The following is a 14,461-nucleotide window of genomic DNA, read 5'->3' as shown; positions in this document are numbered from 1 at the left end:
CATCAGCATTGCGGTTAATGATCCAATAGAGTGGTGATAGACATATGAACTGTTTCTTATAAATAAAAACTTTAATTCTAATAATGATGATTATTTTTTACACTGATGTACTTGGGAGTTTCCAAACGTAGGATTTTTCTCTCTTAATTTAATTATATTTGTCCATAAGCTCTTTTTTTTTTTTGATGGATTAAAAAGCATCGGGATAAATCAGCACCTTTTTTTTTTTTAAATCGCTTTTCTACTTTCATAGTTCAATAAATCATTTTGATTAAAAATGAAATCCCAACTTCATAGAAAGATTTTCGGTGATACGTTTAAAATGAGAAAAATATTATCTTTTTACGGCGGGGGAAATTGTTCAGCAAGATTACAAAAGCAAGAAAACCGTCTAAATTCCAATAACTCCCCCAAATCTGAAAACATAGAAAGGAACCCTTCTTCTTAATTTATCTCTAGTCTGATATTTTGCACCAGGGTTCGAGTATAGTTTCTGGTTTCTGCTCGTTGATTGATTCCTGACCGAAGAATCGCCGGAGATGGAGGGTGTTGGTGTGCTGTCTGCTACCGACCAGCAACAAATGGTCTCTTCCTTTCTTGAAATTGCTGTTGGCCAAACCGCCGATACCGCTAGGCAGTTCTTGCAGGTTTCGATCCCTCTTTAATCTTTATTTTCAGTTGCTTCTTTCAATTGTTTAATTGATGTTGAATACAAGGTTACAAACACATACACGTTTCCTCCTACTTGTCTTATCGATCTTCAAACTGAATTCGATTGTGCGTTTGATAAATCTCCCCTCTTTGGACCTGAACATTTGATCCGATGAACAACATTCAGCGATTACTCAATACTAGTGCCTTATTTCTTATCAAAAACCATAATTGGGGCTTACTCAATACTACTGCCGTTCATCTGCAAAATTTTGCCGAATTACTTCGATCATTACCTTTTAAACGTTACGAAAATCTTCTGAAATTTTATATCATCCATAAAGATCTTGTTTTTTGTAACAATATTGACGATCATTTTACTTTCAGGCCACAAGCTGGAAGCTTGAAGAAGCGATTCAACTTTTCTACATCGGAAATGAAGGTGGTGCAGCCTCATTACCACCATATGCCTCGCCACAGAATGATACAGCCATGTCCGACCAAAGCTTAGGGTAAATGACACCATAAAAATTCCTAAAACTATGTATCCATTTATATAGTTCCTTTAAATTGTGTCTTATATAGTTATACAATATGTTCTTACTTCAGATTATCAGAATTTGAAAATATTAGAGAAACCGATGTCAGTGAGGTCCGAGCACCTCTACCAGTCAAACGGGATGTTCTATACGACTCTCTAATGCTTTACGGGTGTGTAATTTATTAATTTTTTAAAATCTTGTTTTGTTTTTGTAATTATATTGTTCTTATTTTTTTTATAAGATTTTGTTATATGATTAGGGCATCAAGAATGGGGGTTTCTCCACATGCGACAATTCCATTTCGAAATTTTGATGAGGAATTGAAACGTCCGGGAGTTTGGGAAACAGATCAAGGGTCCACATCAACAGCAGAAAGTTCTAGAGATAATCTTGCTTCTTTGTATAGGCCTCCTTTTGGTTTGATGTATCATGGACCCTTTGAGAAGGTAATTAATGATTATTTTATGGGAATGTTTGGTTTGATGGAATGGAATCAGAAAGGAATGGAATGAGCAAAGTAATGGAATGGGTGATTACATTCCATTTTCATGTTTGGTTGGCTTGTTTGAACATTTTATTTGCTATGTACAATTAGAAAACGTAATGAAATCAAACTGATAGATAAAGAAACAAAATATTTTATAAGGTTAAATAGTTAAGCTCATAAAAGACGTTATATTTTTGTGTTTTTTCTGGATTAAATTAAACCCCACCTTTATTTTTTTCCTGAAAAATACCTTTTATTTTTTTTTCATTTTTTCCGATCTGGCACTTTTAGTCATTTTTTTCTGAAAAAACTTGTAAAATGCGAGGGTTTTTTCAGATAAAACTAAAAAGTTTTGGTTTTTTTCGGGAAAAAAAGATAAAGTTGAGGTTTTTTTCGGAAAAAATGAAAAAATACAAGGTCTTTTTCAAGAAAAACATAAAGTTGAGGTTTAATCCGGAAAAAACACAAAATATAAGGTCTTTTATGAGCTTAATCCTATTTCATAAAGATAAAATTCGATCACATAAAGATGTAACGTTAAATATATTAAATATAAGCATATTTTATGACATTTGAAATATATACTGTATGCATCTTAAATGGTTAAAAAAGGTTAGTTGATCACTTCATAAAACTGTTTACACAAGTGAAAATGAATTAAACTTTAATACCATTAGATCTTAAAATAGAATTACAATCATTTTATTGTGATGCTCGATTACTTCATAGCAAACACTACCTATGTCTCAAAATAAACAATTTTATCATTTTCCATAATGTAAAGATGAGTACACAAACACAATTGTATCCTTTGACTTTTGAGTGTATTATCAGGCAAAAGAAGCTGCTAATGTGCAAGACAGATGGCTCATAGTAAACGTGCAATCTACCCGAGAATTTAGCTCACATATGGTATATCTTTTGTTACACACATACATACTAACATATAATAAATAGAGTTTTTCCTTAATTAATGTTTGTAAATATTTATTATACAGCTTAATCGAGATACTTGGGCCAATGAAGCTCTTGCTCAAACAATCACCTCTAATTTCATCTTTTGGCAGGTTTATTTCTTCTTGAGTAGATTATTTTACATGACATATATTAAGATGACCTTGTAATGTTTTTTGCATATGACAATGGGACAAAAATTGCAGCTTTTTGCCCCCACCCTGTTCATGAAACAAGGTGGGACAAGATCTCATCAAAATGGGACAAAGACTGCAAGTTTTGTCCTATTGTCTTTTTGGAACAAGGTGACAAAAATAGCAGCTTTTGTCCTACCTTTTTTGGAACAAGGTGGGACATGAACTAATGTGGGACAAAAATTGCAATTTTTTTATACCACCATTTTTTAGAACAAGGGCACTCAGACTTGCTTCTCGTTTGTGCAAAAGACGTGAATGCCCTCATCTTGATGATCAAAGATAGCCCTAGAAATATTATTGTCTTGTGTAATAAATGTGGATTAGTTGTCATTATATACAAAGCTCGGTTCATTTTTTTCTAGTAAAATGGAAACTTTTATAGATATCATGCTTTTAGCATCAATTTTTTTTGTGTTGCAAATAGGTATGTGATGACACTGAAGAGGGGAGCAAAATAAGTACATATTATAAATTAGATTCGGTCCCTGTTACCTTTGTCATTGACCCCATTACGGGTCAAAAAATGCGCTTATGGCGTGGAATGATCCAACCTGAAAATTTATTGGAGGTAGACATTATTTACTAAGGGGCATAAATGTCACAAATGGTAACAAACTTTTTGTTCCTTTTTCAAAACATCATTGTTTTAAAAAAACTACTACGATAAGAAAGTAAAGCATCTATAACGTTTTGTTCACAAAAATACAATTACAAAACATCATTGGTGTTTTGAGAAGAAAAAAAGTAGTTTGTTACCCATTTATGACATCAACCCATTAATAAATTTTAGTTAAAACACAAGGTGATATATATATATATTTGTAACTCTAATGTGAAAATTTATCTCAATAATAGGCTCTGTTACAATTTATGGATGGTAGCCCAAAAGATCATCATTTAAGCTTGTCTAACAAACGCCCAAGAGAAAAGTATCAACCTTCACCTCCTAAAATCCAAGGTTTGCTAATTTTCTCCATTTCATTATTTAGTTTTAATTATTAAATGTGCATTTATACAACAAAATTTTACTTTTTTTTCCAACTTTATGCAATTGTGTTTCGTTTTTAGGACTAAAAGTTGCAATATTTTACCCTTAACTTGTTTAAATGTGGTTGTAGATGAAAGTAATGAAGAAGAGGAGGATATGAAGGTGGCACAAGCATTATCAATGGGAACAATGGAGGATAATAGTGAAACCCTAAAAGATTTGGAAGCCATTAAAGAGGCTCCAAAGCTTAGCTATCCACCATTGCCTGAAGAACCGAAAGTTGACCGGAATTTGACTTGCAGGGTGGGTGTCCGGCTGCCAGATGGACGGAGGGTTCAAAGGAATTTTTTACTGTCTGATCCGATTCAGGTAAAAATTTGTTTATGTATGTTTGGTTTGATGGAAAAAGTTTACAACAATAAAAAAATAAATATATAAAATCAAATAACCATGAAATCACTTTATGTATAATATATGATGTCATGTATTTTGTTGGTTTATTATTATAATGATTTTATTTTTCTATTTTATAAAGTTGCTGTGGTCATTTTGTGCTGCGAATTGTGGTGATGAACGGGGGTTTAGATTGACTCATGCAATTCCGGGTGCTGTGAAAGATATGGAGTATGAAAGCATGTTGTCATTTGAGGAATCTGGTGTTGCAAATTCCATGATTTCAGTTACTTGGAGTGAAGCTTAAGTGTTGTTTAATGTTAATGTTATTATATTTTCTGGTGTTTTTGTATGTATATATATATACTCTTTCTTTGCTACTAATTATGACCTGAAGATACAAGAGCTTTAAATTATGTGGGTTGTTTTGGAGCTCTTTTGGTCAGGTTATGTTTATTTGTTTATTTACTGATGATTAAAGTTCATGACATTGTAATCATGAAGGTTTGTTTACGATTTTTTTTTGTCATTTTGGGAAAATACAGGAGGTATTTATTAATTTAATGGTCTTGATGAGATTAAAAAAAAATACATGTAATGGTTTTTCAGCTTACTTGTATGAAAATTGTATGAAATGGTGGTTTTTTTTTTGTTCTTTTCAAAAAATTTCTATTCATTTATTGTCTTTAAAGGTGTTTGATTAGTTTTTTTAATTGAATGGTATGGATTAGAGATTTTAAAATATAAACCAAAAATGTTTGTAGGAAATAAAAAAAATTCACGTCTCTGTTCACAAGCTTTTTAATTGGTTTTAATTTTGGTTTCAGCTCTTGAATCTGGGTCTCAGTTTGAATTAATGGTGGATTTTTATTTCACCAAACCACATCGACCTTCGATTTAAGTGTGATTTTATTCATTAAAGTTGCAAGCGGCAGTAGCAACAATCGGGGGTTATGTTTATCAGGGTTTAGACCTAATTGTATTGATGTAGATTTCATCAGAGGGGTTCTAACGTAGGGCAACAGGAGCTTATGTTCGTCTGGGATTTCAGTAAATAGCCGATTTTAATGGAAGGAAAGGTTGGTGATTCACCCGTTTCAGTGGAAAATCTCTCTCTCTCTCTCTCTCTCTCTCTCTCTCTCTCTCTCTCTCTTAAATAATGAAAGGTGAAAGATGAATACACCCTCCAGCCTAAAAAATAATTATGTAAACTATTATAAATACAGAAAAGTATCATGAAAATATTGTCATTTTACATTTAGGAGAACAAAAACTGTACCAACAATATATTGGAGGGATGATCCATGATAAAGAAAAAAAAAGAAATTATAGGCACACTACTACAAACCACATGAAAATATTGTCATTTTGTCCAATGTATCCAGGTGAACATTTATAAATGATGAACAATCATTTCATCAAATCATTAGGCGAGGGTTGTTATTATACAATGTTATAATAGTAATTATTAAAACTAAAATGTTATAAACACAAATATATGAAACTACGTTGCTATTTCTTGCATTTATTTAAAAAATAAACAATGATATGTAGCATATCCAACAAATTTTCAATAGACATTAATGAACAATGATACTTTAGCCTTGTATATGTGAATAGGTTTAAGAACAACTTTTCACTAATACTAACAACGTTAACGGTACCCGAATGTATTTGTAACAAAAGAGCTTCAAGTGCAACAAATGATATTCCATCAAGAAGTTTCTTTACATCAGCCTCAATACTTGAGTGAAAACTCCTTTATTTTACAAGTAACCGTGCATGTGGTTGTTTGCTGCTAACTCTAGCTTGATCCAATGTGCCTCGGCTAAATCCCAATCACAAACCACCAAAAGTGCCTATTTAATAAGATAGAACCAATTAGGAAAGCAATGATATATTTGTAAAACAAACATCAAATAATTGTGAAACATAGGTCGTTTTTGCAGGTTTAAGAAAAAATGCAAAAGAATTGAAATGTGAGATTCTATTATGTGACCTGTTTGGTTGTTAAAAGAACAAAACATAATTTCGCTTAAATATGCAAAATCCATGTTTGGTTACCTTCTTTCATTAGAAAAGCAAAATTATCTGTATCTAGTTCTTCAAAACTGGTATTTTGGTTATTTCACATAATTCACAATTTTAACTTCTAATTCATTTGACGATTTACAAATAGTGTGTACACGCCAAAGTAAAAAAGAATAGTGTAATTACATTTTTAGAAGTGTTGGTTATGTTTCTAATAATAGTAATATTAATTGTGGATTTGATTCTTATGATATCGCTCGTGGTATTGTCATAATTGACCAAATGAAAATAAATCTCATTACCAACTGGACAAATAATTGGTGTTGTACAAGTCGAATTGTGTAATATATGAGAATCTTGTTCGTTAGAAAATTATGACTTAATTCATTAATCACACGTTTATGTGAGACAAGTGAATGACTAATGGATCTAGTATATGTTGATATGGACTCTTCAGATCCACCACAAGGGACGATAACTCAATTCATCATGATTTATTGATGTTTAAGTAAATATGATTGTGTTTATAATATTAAACATAATTCTAATACTTTGAAAAGATTCTCAAATCAATTAAGTAGAAAGATTCTAATACTTTGAAAAGAGTACCATAATGAATAAAATAATCAATTAAGTAGAAAGATAAAAGATTCTCGAATCTGAAAAGAAAGGAGAGTGTTTTAGTATCATGTTTTATGATCATCTTAGTAATTATGGAATTGTATCACAATTAATCCTCCAAAAAAATCTTTGTGCAATTGTATGTCTAAGAAGAGGAATCAGTTGTTGGAAATGGTTCGATCTTAGATAAGTCATGCTTCATTCCAAATCTAGTTTTAGAGCCATGCTCTAGTAACTATGAATTGTATCTTGAAACTAAATTCAAACTAAGAAGGATGATAACATGTGGAGTAATAATGTTTTCTTACTCTAACACATTTAGAATTGAAGCTTTAATGTTTTAGTTGATCGAGAAACAGAAGATAAACTCAGTCCTATTCTATGAATTGTTTTCACACGACATTTTGAATGTTTGTTTTAGCTCGTCAAGGAATGTTCATTAAGAAAATCTCACATGTCAAGAAGTTAGTGGGAGTCATGTTGATCTTGATATTGCAAGAATCAATTGACTACAATCCTTTTAGTTATCACTAGCACACGAACTAAGGTTGATAACCTTTTATATTTAATTGACATATTTTTGTGCACCTCCAGTTGAGTTGGAAATGATTATGAGTTATATGTTCTTCATTTAACTACAAAAATCTAATCATATTGGTCAATGAAAGTACACTGATTAATACGGGTGAGCTACTAACAACTTGGAAGCATTGGCGGGCTCTTGTGTTGACAGAAGGCAAGAAATTTAATAGCAAAGTTTAGTCCATTCAGGAAAACTGATTTTGGTTTGTCCTAAACCTTGTCTTATGACTATAGGGTTGGAAATAATAGATCCATATGGATGGGAACGTATACACATTTAAATCTAATTCGCAAAATGTTTCACTATAAATCATGAAATGGTTATGAGGAAACACTTTAACTATTAGATTTTAAGGATCTGATAAAGATCAATATGGATATTGGTTGTAGTAATTGCATTCTAAAATTCACAATATGATTACGGCATCCCTCTTCATATTTCAAATTGTGAGGAGTGGAAATGAATTGTTTAAACTTTCAGGAGATATGTTTGTCACATCTTGAAAGGGTTTGAACACACATACTATCCAAATAAAGTACATAAGCTTAAGAAGCCTAAATAGAGGCTTGACGAAGCATCATGAAATAGGAATCTGCACTTCCATGAGAAAATCAAAAGGTATTGATTTCTAGAAGTCCAATTGATTTTTGAATATGTGTCAAAGCTAGTGGGAGCATAATGGTTATGCTTGGTATTGCATGTTGACAATACTATCCATAGGAAACAATGTCTATAATTTGCAAGTTGCAAAAGTTGGGAACTGTTTCGCTATAATGGGCTTAAGGGAGAGGGCACTCATACTTCGTTTCGAATCTAAAACTTTAGATTGTATAGTTTAATAGAACTTAGTTAAAGACATATATGAATAACATGTTGAAATGTTTTGACATTGGATATTCTATATATGAAAATATTATAGCAAGTAATTGAACATTTATTGGACCCTTGTAATAATGAGTTGAATCCCATATACTTCGGATATAGAATCGATTACATATGTTATAATATCCGATTATTCTATTTTTCAAATGCTTTTAGAATTGTGTGAAAAGGATTAGAATTGCATGTGACTGAAGTTGCCAAAAAACTGTCAAGAACATTCTAAGGTTTTACCGAAGAATTGGTTACTTGTCGACAGTTGGAAGTATGTTTTTATTAGGACGGACCATAGTGACACGTTTTGGATTGAGATAATTCTTAGTCAGAATGTTGGTTAAATGGGAATATAATGTTTCCATAATGGGAGATGTTTGCAAAATCTACATGTGGGTTGGAAACTTAAATGCAAAAAAGTGTTCAAGGAGAGTACCTTGAATTTGAGACTTCATAACCAAAGAATTGTTTCTAGTAACAAGTTCCATTGGAACATTCTGTAATATCGGTGGCTCGGTCTCTGTAACTTTGGAACCTCGATATCACAAAAAGATAATGCATGTGAAGATGAAATTTCACTACATCTTAAATAATGACAAGAATTTGGAATTGTGAAATGAGGATCATTGGAGTAATTTCTATTCGATCTGCTCACAAAGGAAGGACCATCAAGAGGCATAGTATGCATGTTTACAACATGACATGTCTGATGTTATCTAATTCAAGAGCTGATTACTCGAAACATTATACAATGAATAAATTCGCAATTTTTATAATGGTTAAATAATATGGATTTATTTATGATCAATAGGTATGATACCATAGTCAATTAATTTATTATTGTGCTTCACTTTGCATGTTTTACTTCCCTGAGTAATTTTAATATTATTCAAAATTCCATAGTTATTCATACTTTTGGAAATAAGTAGTGAATTAAGACTTTCATGAATTAATTATAGATTGTCGACTGAGGTTAAGACATTGCAATTGGAATTGCTACAATATTCACGGGTACTTTGAAAATAGAGATTTTAAGTATAAATCCATGCTTAGAGATTTCTTCATGGATTTTAATCACAAGTAATTCTAAGATGATAATATCTTCTATTCTTAAAGTAGAGATATACAGTTCATAGTTTACAGGTCAGTTGTGCATTGGTTTATTCAAACGCATCTCGCAACTGGATGTTATAAAGGTTTATTCCATGTGTGATTTGATATGTAAATTGTATGACTATATAGTCAATGTAATTCGATCCTTTTTTCTGAATAAGGAAAAACGATATCTATGAGCCCTTCGGTGATTTGAGTTTGTCACACCCCTGACCGGCAGCGGAAACATCAGGTTGTGCGACGTAGAGATATTGGATCGAGACACAAAAATATATTAAACATTACACAAAAATATAACACAAATGATACTTTTATTTATTATAATTTATTTGGGATTACATTGTTTAATTAATCAAGCACACATCCTGAACATAACTAGAAATGACAAACGAACAAAAATAAACTCCAGCAAACTTTCTTGGCGACATCCTCCTCGGCATGACTATCATTCAAACTCATGTCCCTGAGAATATATGTATTTTAAAAAAGTCAACATAATATTGGTGATTTCACATGTTTTTTATAGTTGTCTACTTTATTTGATTTTATTTTAATAATTCTTTTTCTTTTTAGAAAAACCATTCTATCTCTGTTAAGATATCTTACCGACTTTATCTTATTTATCTTTATAGGATATTTTACCATTCCTGTCTTACTATCTTTGTAGGATATTTTACCGATCCTATCTTATTATCTTTATCTTTTAAGATATTTTATTAATACCAACTTATTTTATTTACTACTTGAAGGCATCCCTCTAGGTAGTAGAATCTCTAATGTGGTTGTAATGTATTACCATGAGCCCCCATAACCGACGTTGTTTGACTAATAATTTCCCCGCATGATGCTTCATCGGACGTTGTATAGTGTTTGAATAACAAAGAAAATTATCCTTCCGGGATTGTAGCTAACAATCTCAGGTGGGGGTGTCAAAACCCATATAGATGTAGACATATCTTTCCGGCTCTCGAAAAATTAACGATTACAGGTTTGGGGTAGCCAAATTTAACCAGGCTAAGCATGAATAATAACAACTCACTAACGCATTAACCTTAGGTATTTTATATTTTGTCTTTCTTTCTTAGTGATTTCCTATAACTATCACAATATAAATCTTTTACTTTATATTTGATAATTAAAACTTATAGATCTCATAATTATCTTGTATGTGTGTGTGTATATATATATATATATATATATATATATATATATATATTGTTTTGGTAAAAAATTGATTAAGTACTATTCAACCAAATTGTATGAGAGGTTGTGGTGTTAGTGCATTGTAAGTATAAAATATTGATCGAAATGAGACAACTGGGTTAAAAGGAAAGTCCTTGATCCTTTATAGGATCTCTGACATAAAACCTTGGGAGGTGATAATGATCACCTGCCTTGATGTGTTTTATTGATTTCAAATTGAGATTACAAAGATGATGAAGATAATACGAGTACAAGTGTAATGGTAGAGCTAATTGTGTCTATAGTGTGCTATTTACAAGCGTTATTTATAGTCTAAGTAAATTAACAAGAAGTCCGAGATTTACGGGATCCTCCTTGAATAGGTATTTGCACGTTGTTTGACTTAGTATCCCCGGGTCTTAAGCTTGGTTGAAGTGACTTTCCGTTGAGAATGAATCTTGTGTTGACTAGTTCTGCACATGTGAGAAAAATAAAGCAAAATATAGCCGTTATAAGTGTTAGAAATATTAGTGGTAATAACAGGATCCTGGGATATGTTTAAGGATCCTGAGGCTTTAGAAATATTTAAGGATCCTGAATATGATTCAAGGATCCTGCCGTTAACAATTGCCCCCAAATCAAACCTACGAAATGTAAATGTTAGTGTCTGGATATTTGGAGGTATAATTTTAAAGTTAAAAATGAAATAAAAATTTCAACGGATAGGGTAATTTGAATTTCAACGGATAAATTCCTGTATAAATAGGGTATGCAACCTTTCAATTTCATCTTGCTCTTTAGCCTTTATTTTGGAAGTTCATCGAATATCGTCGAAGGTACTGTCTTTGTTTATCTTCTCCTTCCTAGTTTTCTTTTTCTTCTAAAAATGGCCAAAAAAGGAGCTCTCTCACGCAAAAATCATAGCTATACCTGATGATGATTTCATAGACCAGAAACTCTTTTCCTATGAGGAAATTTGTACCTTTGATGACGATAGCATCGAAGCTTTGAGTTCAATCGAAACCTCTCCTGCTGGTAGTATTTTCAAACCTTTTGACGTTAGGATCCAAACTGATTTTATTTCTTCTGTTTGGGTTTGGTTTCCTGAGTATCCCTTTACCTTAGGCCTTACTTATCCCTTCTCCGGAATTATTTCTGAATTTTTTGAAATTACCAAGATTTCATATATCCAAGCCATGCCAACAGTTTGAAGGATCCTTTATTGGATTGACAATCTGAACTGCTCCATGGGTCTCAACATTGGTCTAAATGAACTAGCTTATATTTATGACCTTTCCACCTTTGGGAATTCCCACTTCCTGTTGAAAATTAAAATCGAGGGATCACCTCTTGTATTAAAATCCAAGCATAACCAGGGTGCTTAGAAAGGAAGATACTTTTTCGTAAAATGTGACTCGATTCCCGGTGGAAATCTTTTACCTCAATCCTGGGTTAAAAAGGGCAGGGTTTCTTATTTTTACATAAAGGATCTCAATATTCACACTTCTTACTTTGTTTAATGTTTTACAGCTTTCAAGTTTGACGACTTAGTTCCCCCCCCACTGAAGACACCGATGATAGGATGAGGAACTTCCTTGCTCTGCTCGGGATTGACAGGACATTCAAGCTCGATCCTTCTAGTCATCACGAATGCTCAACCACTATCATCCCTGTGGCTATCAGTAAGGATCCTTGAGTACTTTCATCTTTAGTCTTGAGAAATTTTAAAGATTTCCTTTCTTTTCCCAGGATCTAAAGCCACACGTGCCGGTGCTCATTTCTCCCTTTTCGATCTTGATACGGCTATGTCAAGTGGCCAATTATTTGTAAAGAAAGAAAAGACTAGCTCCTCCCTAGCCTAAAAATGCCCATATCGATCTGACTATGAAGACCCCAGGATCCCGGAAGAGGAAAACTTTCGAAGCTATGAGCTTGAGCCTGGAAAATCTTGGAGTTGAGGATGCAATCTAGAAGCTGGTTGCCTTTTCTAAAGTTGTACGTGTTCGTGTTACTTTTGTTCCTTACACTTTTCCTTTCATTCTTTCTGATGCTACTCTTGCTCCAAGTCTTTGATCATGTTTCCACAGACTTGAGGATCCAGGCTGAAAAGGCTAAACAAGCTTTAAGGGAACAAGAAAAAGTGTGGAAGGCGAACCACAAGGATCTCTTGAAACGAGTGGAATTTATGAGCAAGGAAAAGGCCGAAAAATAAGAAGAGCATGTGCGGAGATGGCGGAGGTGATCACCAAAGTGAATGCTAGCGTCGCATGACAGTTTGGGAAGCCAAGATTAAATTAGTTGAAGATGTGGGCAACACAGGATCCTGGAATTGGTTGGGTGGCACACAACTCTAGCTAAGTTAAAGGGTGAACATGTTAAGAACAATGAGGATCCTGAGGGGTAGAAGCCAAAGGCGGATGAGGAGAAGAAGATCTCAGGCAATGATGACTAAGCCACGGTAATAAACATTTAAACATTACATAGAAAATATGATTTTAAAGGATAGATAAAACCTGGTGCTCCTTAGGGTTCACAGTCCCTTGAATTAGACATACTTTGTGAGTTAGCGTGTGGAAGGATCCCTACTTGAAAGACCCCTATTAAGCTTCTACTTAGCGCAGCCAGGAGGATCCTTTTTAGAAATTATCTGGGTGTTCAGGATCCCTGTCTGCAACAATGCTACAAGCCATAGATGTTTTCCTAGAAAAATCTTATCTTTTGAATACATGATCATGTTCAGCAAACTTCTAGGGAGAATCCCAACACATTAGTGTTACGAATTTTAGCAAATTACCGGGGAAAATCCCAACTTAGTATAACACATAAGTGTTATAAACCTTATGAAATCATTGGGGAAGATCCCAACTTAGGATAATATGTAAGTTTTATTAACCTTATGAAATCACTGGGGAAGATCCCAACTTAGGATAACACATTAGTGTTATAAGCCTTATGAAATCACTGGGGAAGATACCATCTTAGGATAACACGTAAGTGTTATAAAAATTATATTCAAATGTTATGATCTTGACATATGTTCAGCAATAAGAGGGTTGCCAAGTCACTAAAGCGTGAAATGATCCACTTATTCACACCCAATAGTAAGATTTCATGCGTCCAAGCAAGGTGTAGAAACCTTAACTCGTATGAAAGAGGTAACCAACTCTTTAAACCTTAGAGGGGATTATGTACCCTTAATCATAGGAGATTTGATCAATCTCTGTTCTTGGTTACCTAGATAATTGCATATTTCAATTTTCAAGATCATAGAATTACGTATCTGTCGGTACCCCTGAATGCTAAGATCCTTGAATGTGAGGATCCTACAACATTAGGATCATCGAATGTTAGGATCCCTATGTGTCAGGATCCTTGGAACCTAGGATCCTTATGCATTAGGATCCTTGATTTCCTGAACATAGTAAATGTTATCTTGGGGTGGGCGTTAGCTTGACTAACGCCACTCCAATGCTTAAGTTAGTGGTGTCTCTTAGAATAATAAAAAGAAATAGATTAAAATAGAAGGTAAAGAGAGTGTACCTTGAGTTTGCTCGAAAATGATTGATATAACTTACTTGTAGTATGCTTTTAGATGGACGACATTCCTGGATCTTGGCAAGATGTTACCCTCAAGGGTAGCTAGCCAATATGCCCCCTTCCCTGCTTTTGAATCAATGAGATACAATCCTTCCTATTTAGGTGCCAACTTGCCTTCATTGGGATCCTTGGTATTTTGGAATGTTTTCCTAAGTACCAAGTCACCTACCTGGAACCTTCTAACTTTAACGTTCTTGTTATATGCTTTAGTGATCCTTTGTTGATGAGCAGCAATACAGATCTTGGCAA

The 14,461-nt window shown here is 33.2% G+C and overlaps 1 protein-coding gene across 1 annotated transcript; it reads left to right on the top strand.

Moving 5' to 3' along the window:
* The first annotated feature begins 346 nt into the window (after nucleotides 1-346).
* Nucleotides 347-4,741, top strand: LOC145066558 (plant UBX domain-containing protein 7-like). The gene is made up of 10 exons (XM_079013851.1): nucleotides 347-647; nucleotides 1,039-1,163; nucleotides 1,261-1,362; nucleotides 1,453-1,639; nucleotides 2,515-2,592; nucleotides 2,679-2,747; nucleotides 3,256-3,399; nucleotides 3,687-3,789; nucleotides 3,950-4,188; nucleotides 4,355-4,741. Exons 1-10 carry the CDS (start codon nucleotides 540-542, stop codon nucleotides 4,517-4,519), a joined length of 1,320 nt encoding a protein of 439 aa, XP_078869977.1. The 5' UTR covers nucleotides 347-539; the 3' UTR covers nucleotides 4,520-4,741.
* The last annotated feature ends 9,720 nt before the right edge of the window (nucleotides 4,742-14,461 follow it).

The sequence above is a fragment of the Lactuca serriola genome, chromosome 8 (assembly GCF_051521515.1).
Source record: "Lactuca serriola cultivar US96UC23 chromosome 8, Lser_US96UC23_V15, whole genome shotgun sequence".
NCBI classification, from domain to species: Eukaryota; Viridiplantae; Streptophyta; class Magnoliopsida; order Asterales; family Asteraceae; genus Lactuca; species Lactuca serriola.
Note: the sequence above shows the minus strand (reverse complement) of the source record. Positions and strands in the feature narration are given on the sequence as shown.

What these genes read in the sequence shown, in the direction of transcription:
- LOC145066558 (XM_079013851.1), top strand. Translation starts at nt 540, where the DNA reads ATGGAGGGTGTTGGTGTGCTGTCTGCTACCGACCAGCAACAAATGGTC. An exon ending in ATGTCCGACCAAAGCTTAGG is followed by an intron (nt 1,164 to 1,260) that starts GTAAATGACACC and finishes TTCTTACTTCAG; the next exon opens with ATTATCAGAATTTGAAAATA. An exon ending in TTCACCTCCTAAAATCCAAG is followed by an intron (nt 3,790 to 3,949) that starts GTTTGCTAATTT and finishes ATGTGGTTGTAG; the next exon opens with ATGAAAGTAATGAAGAAGAG.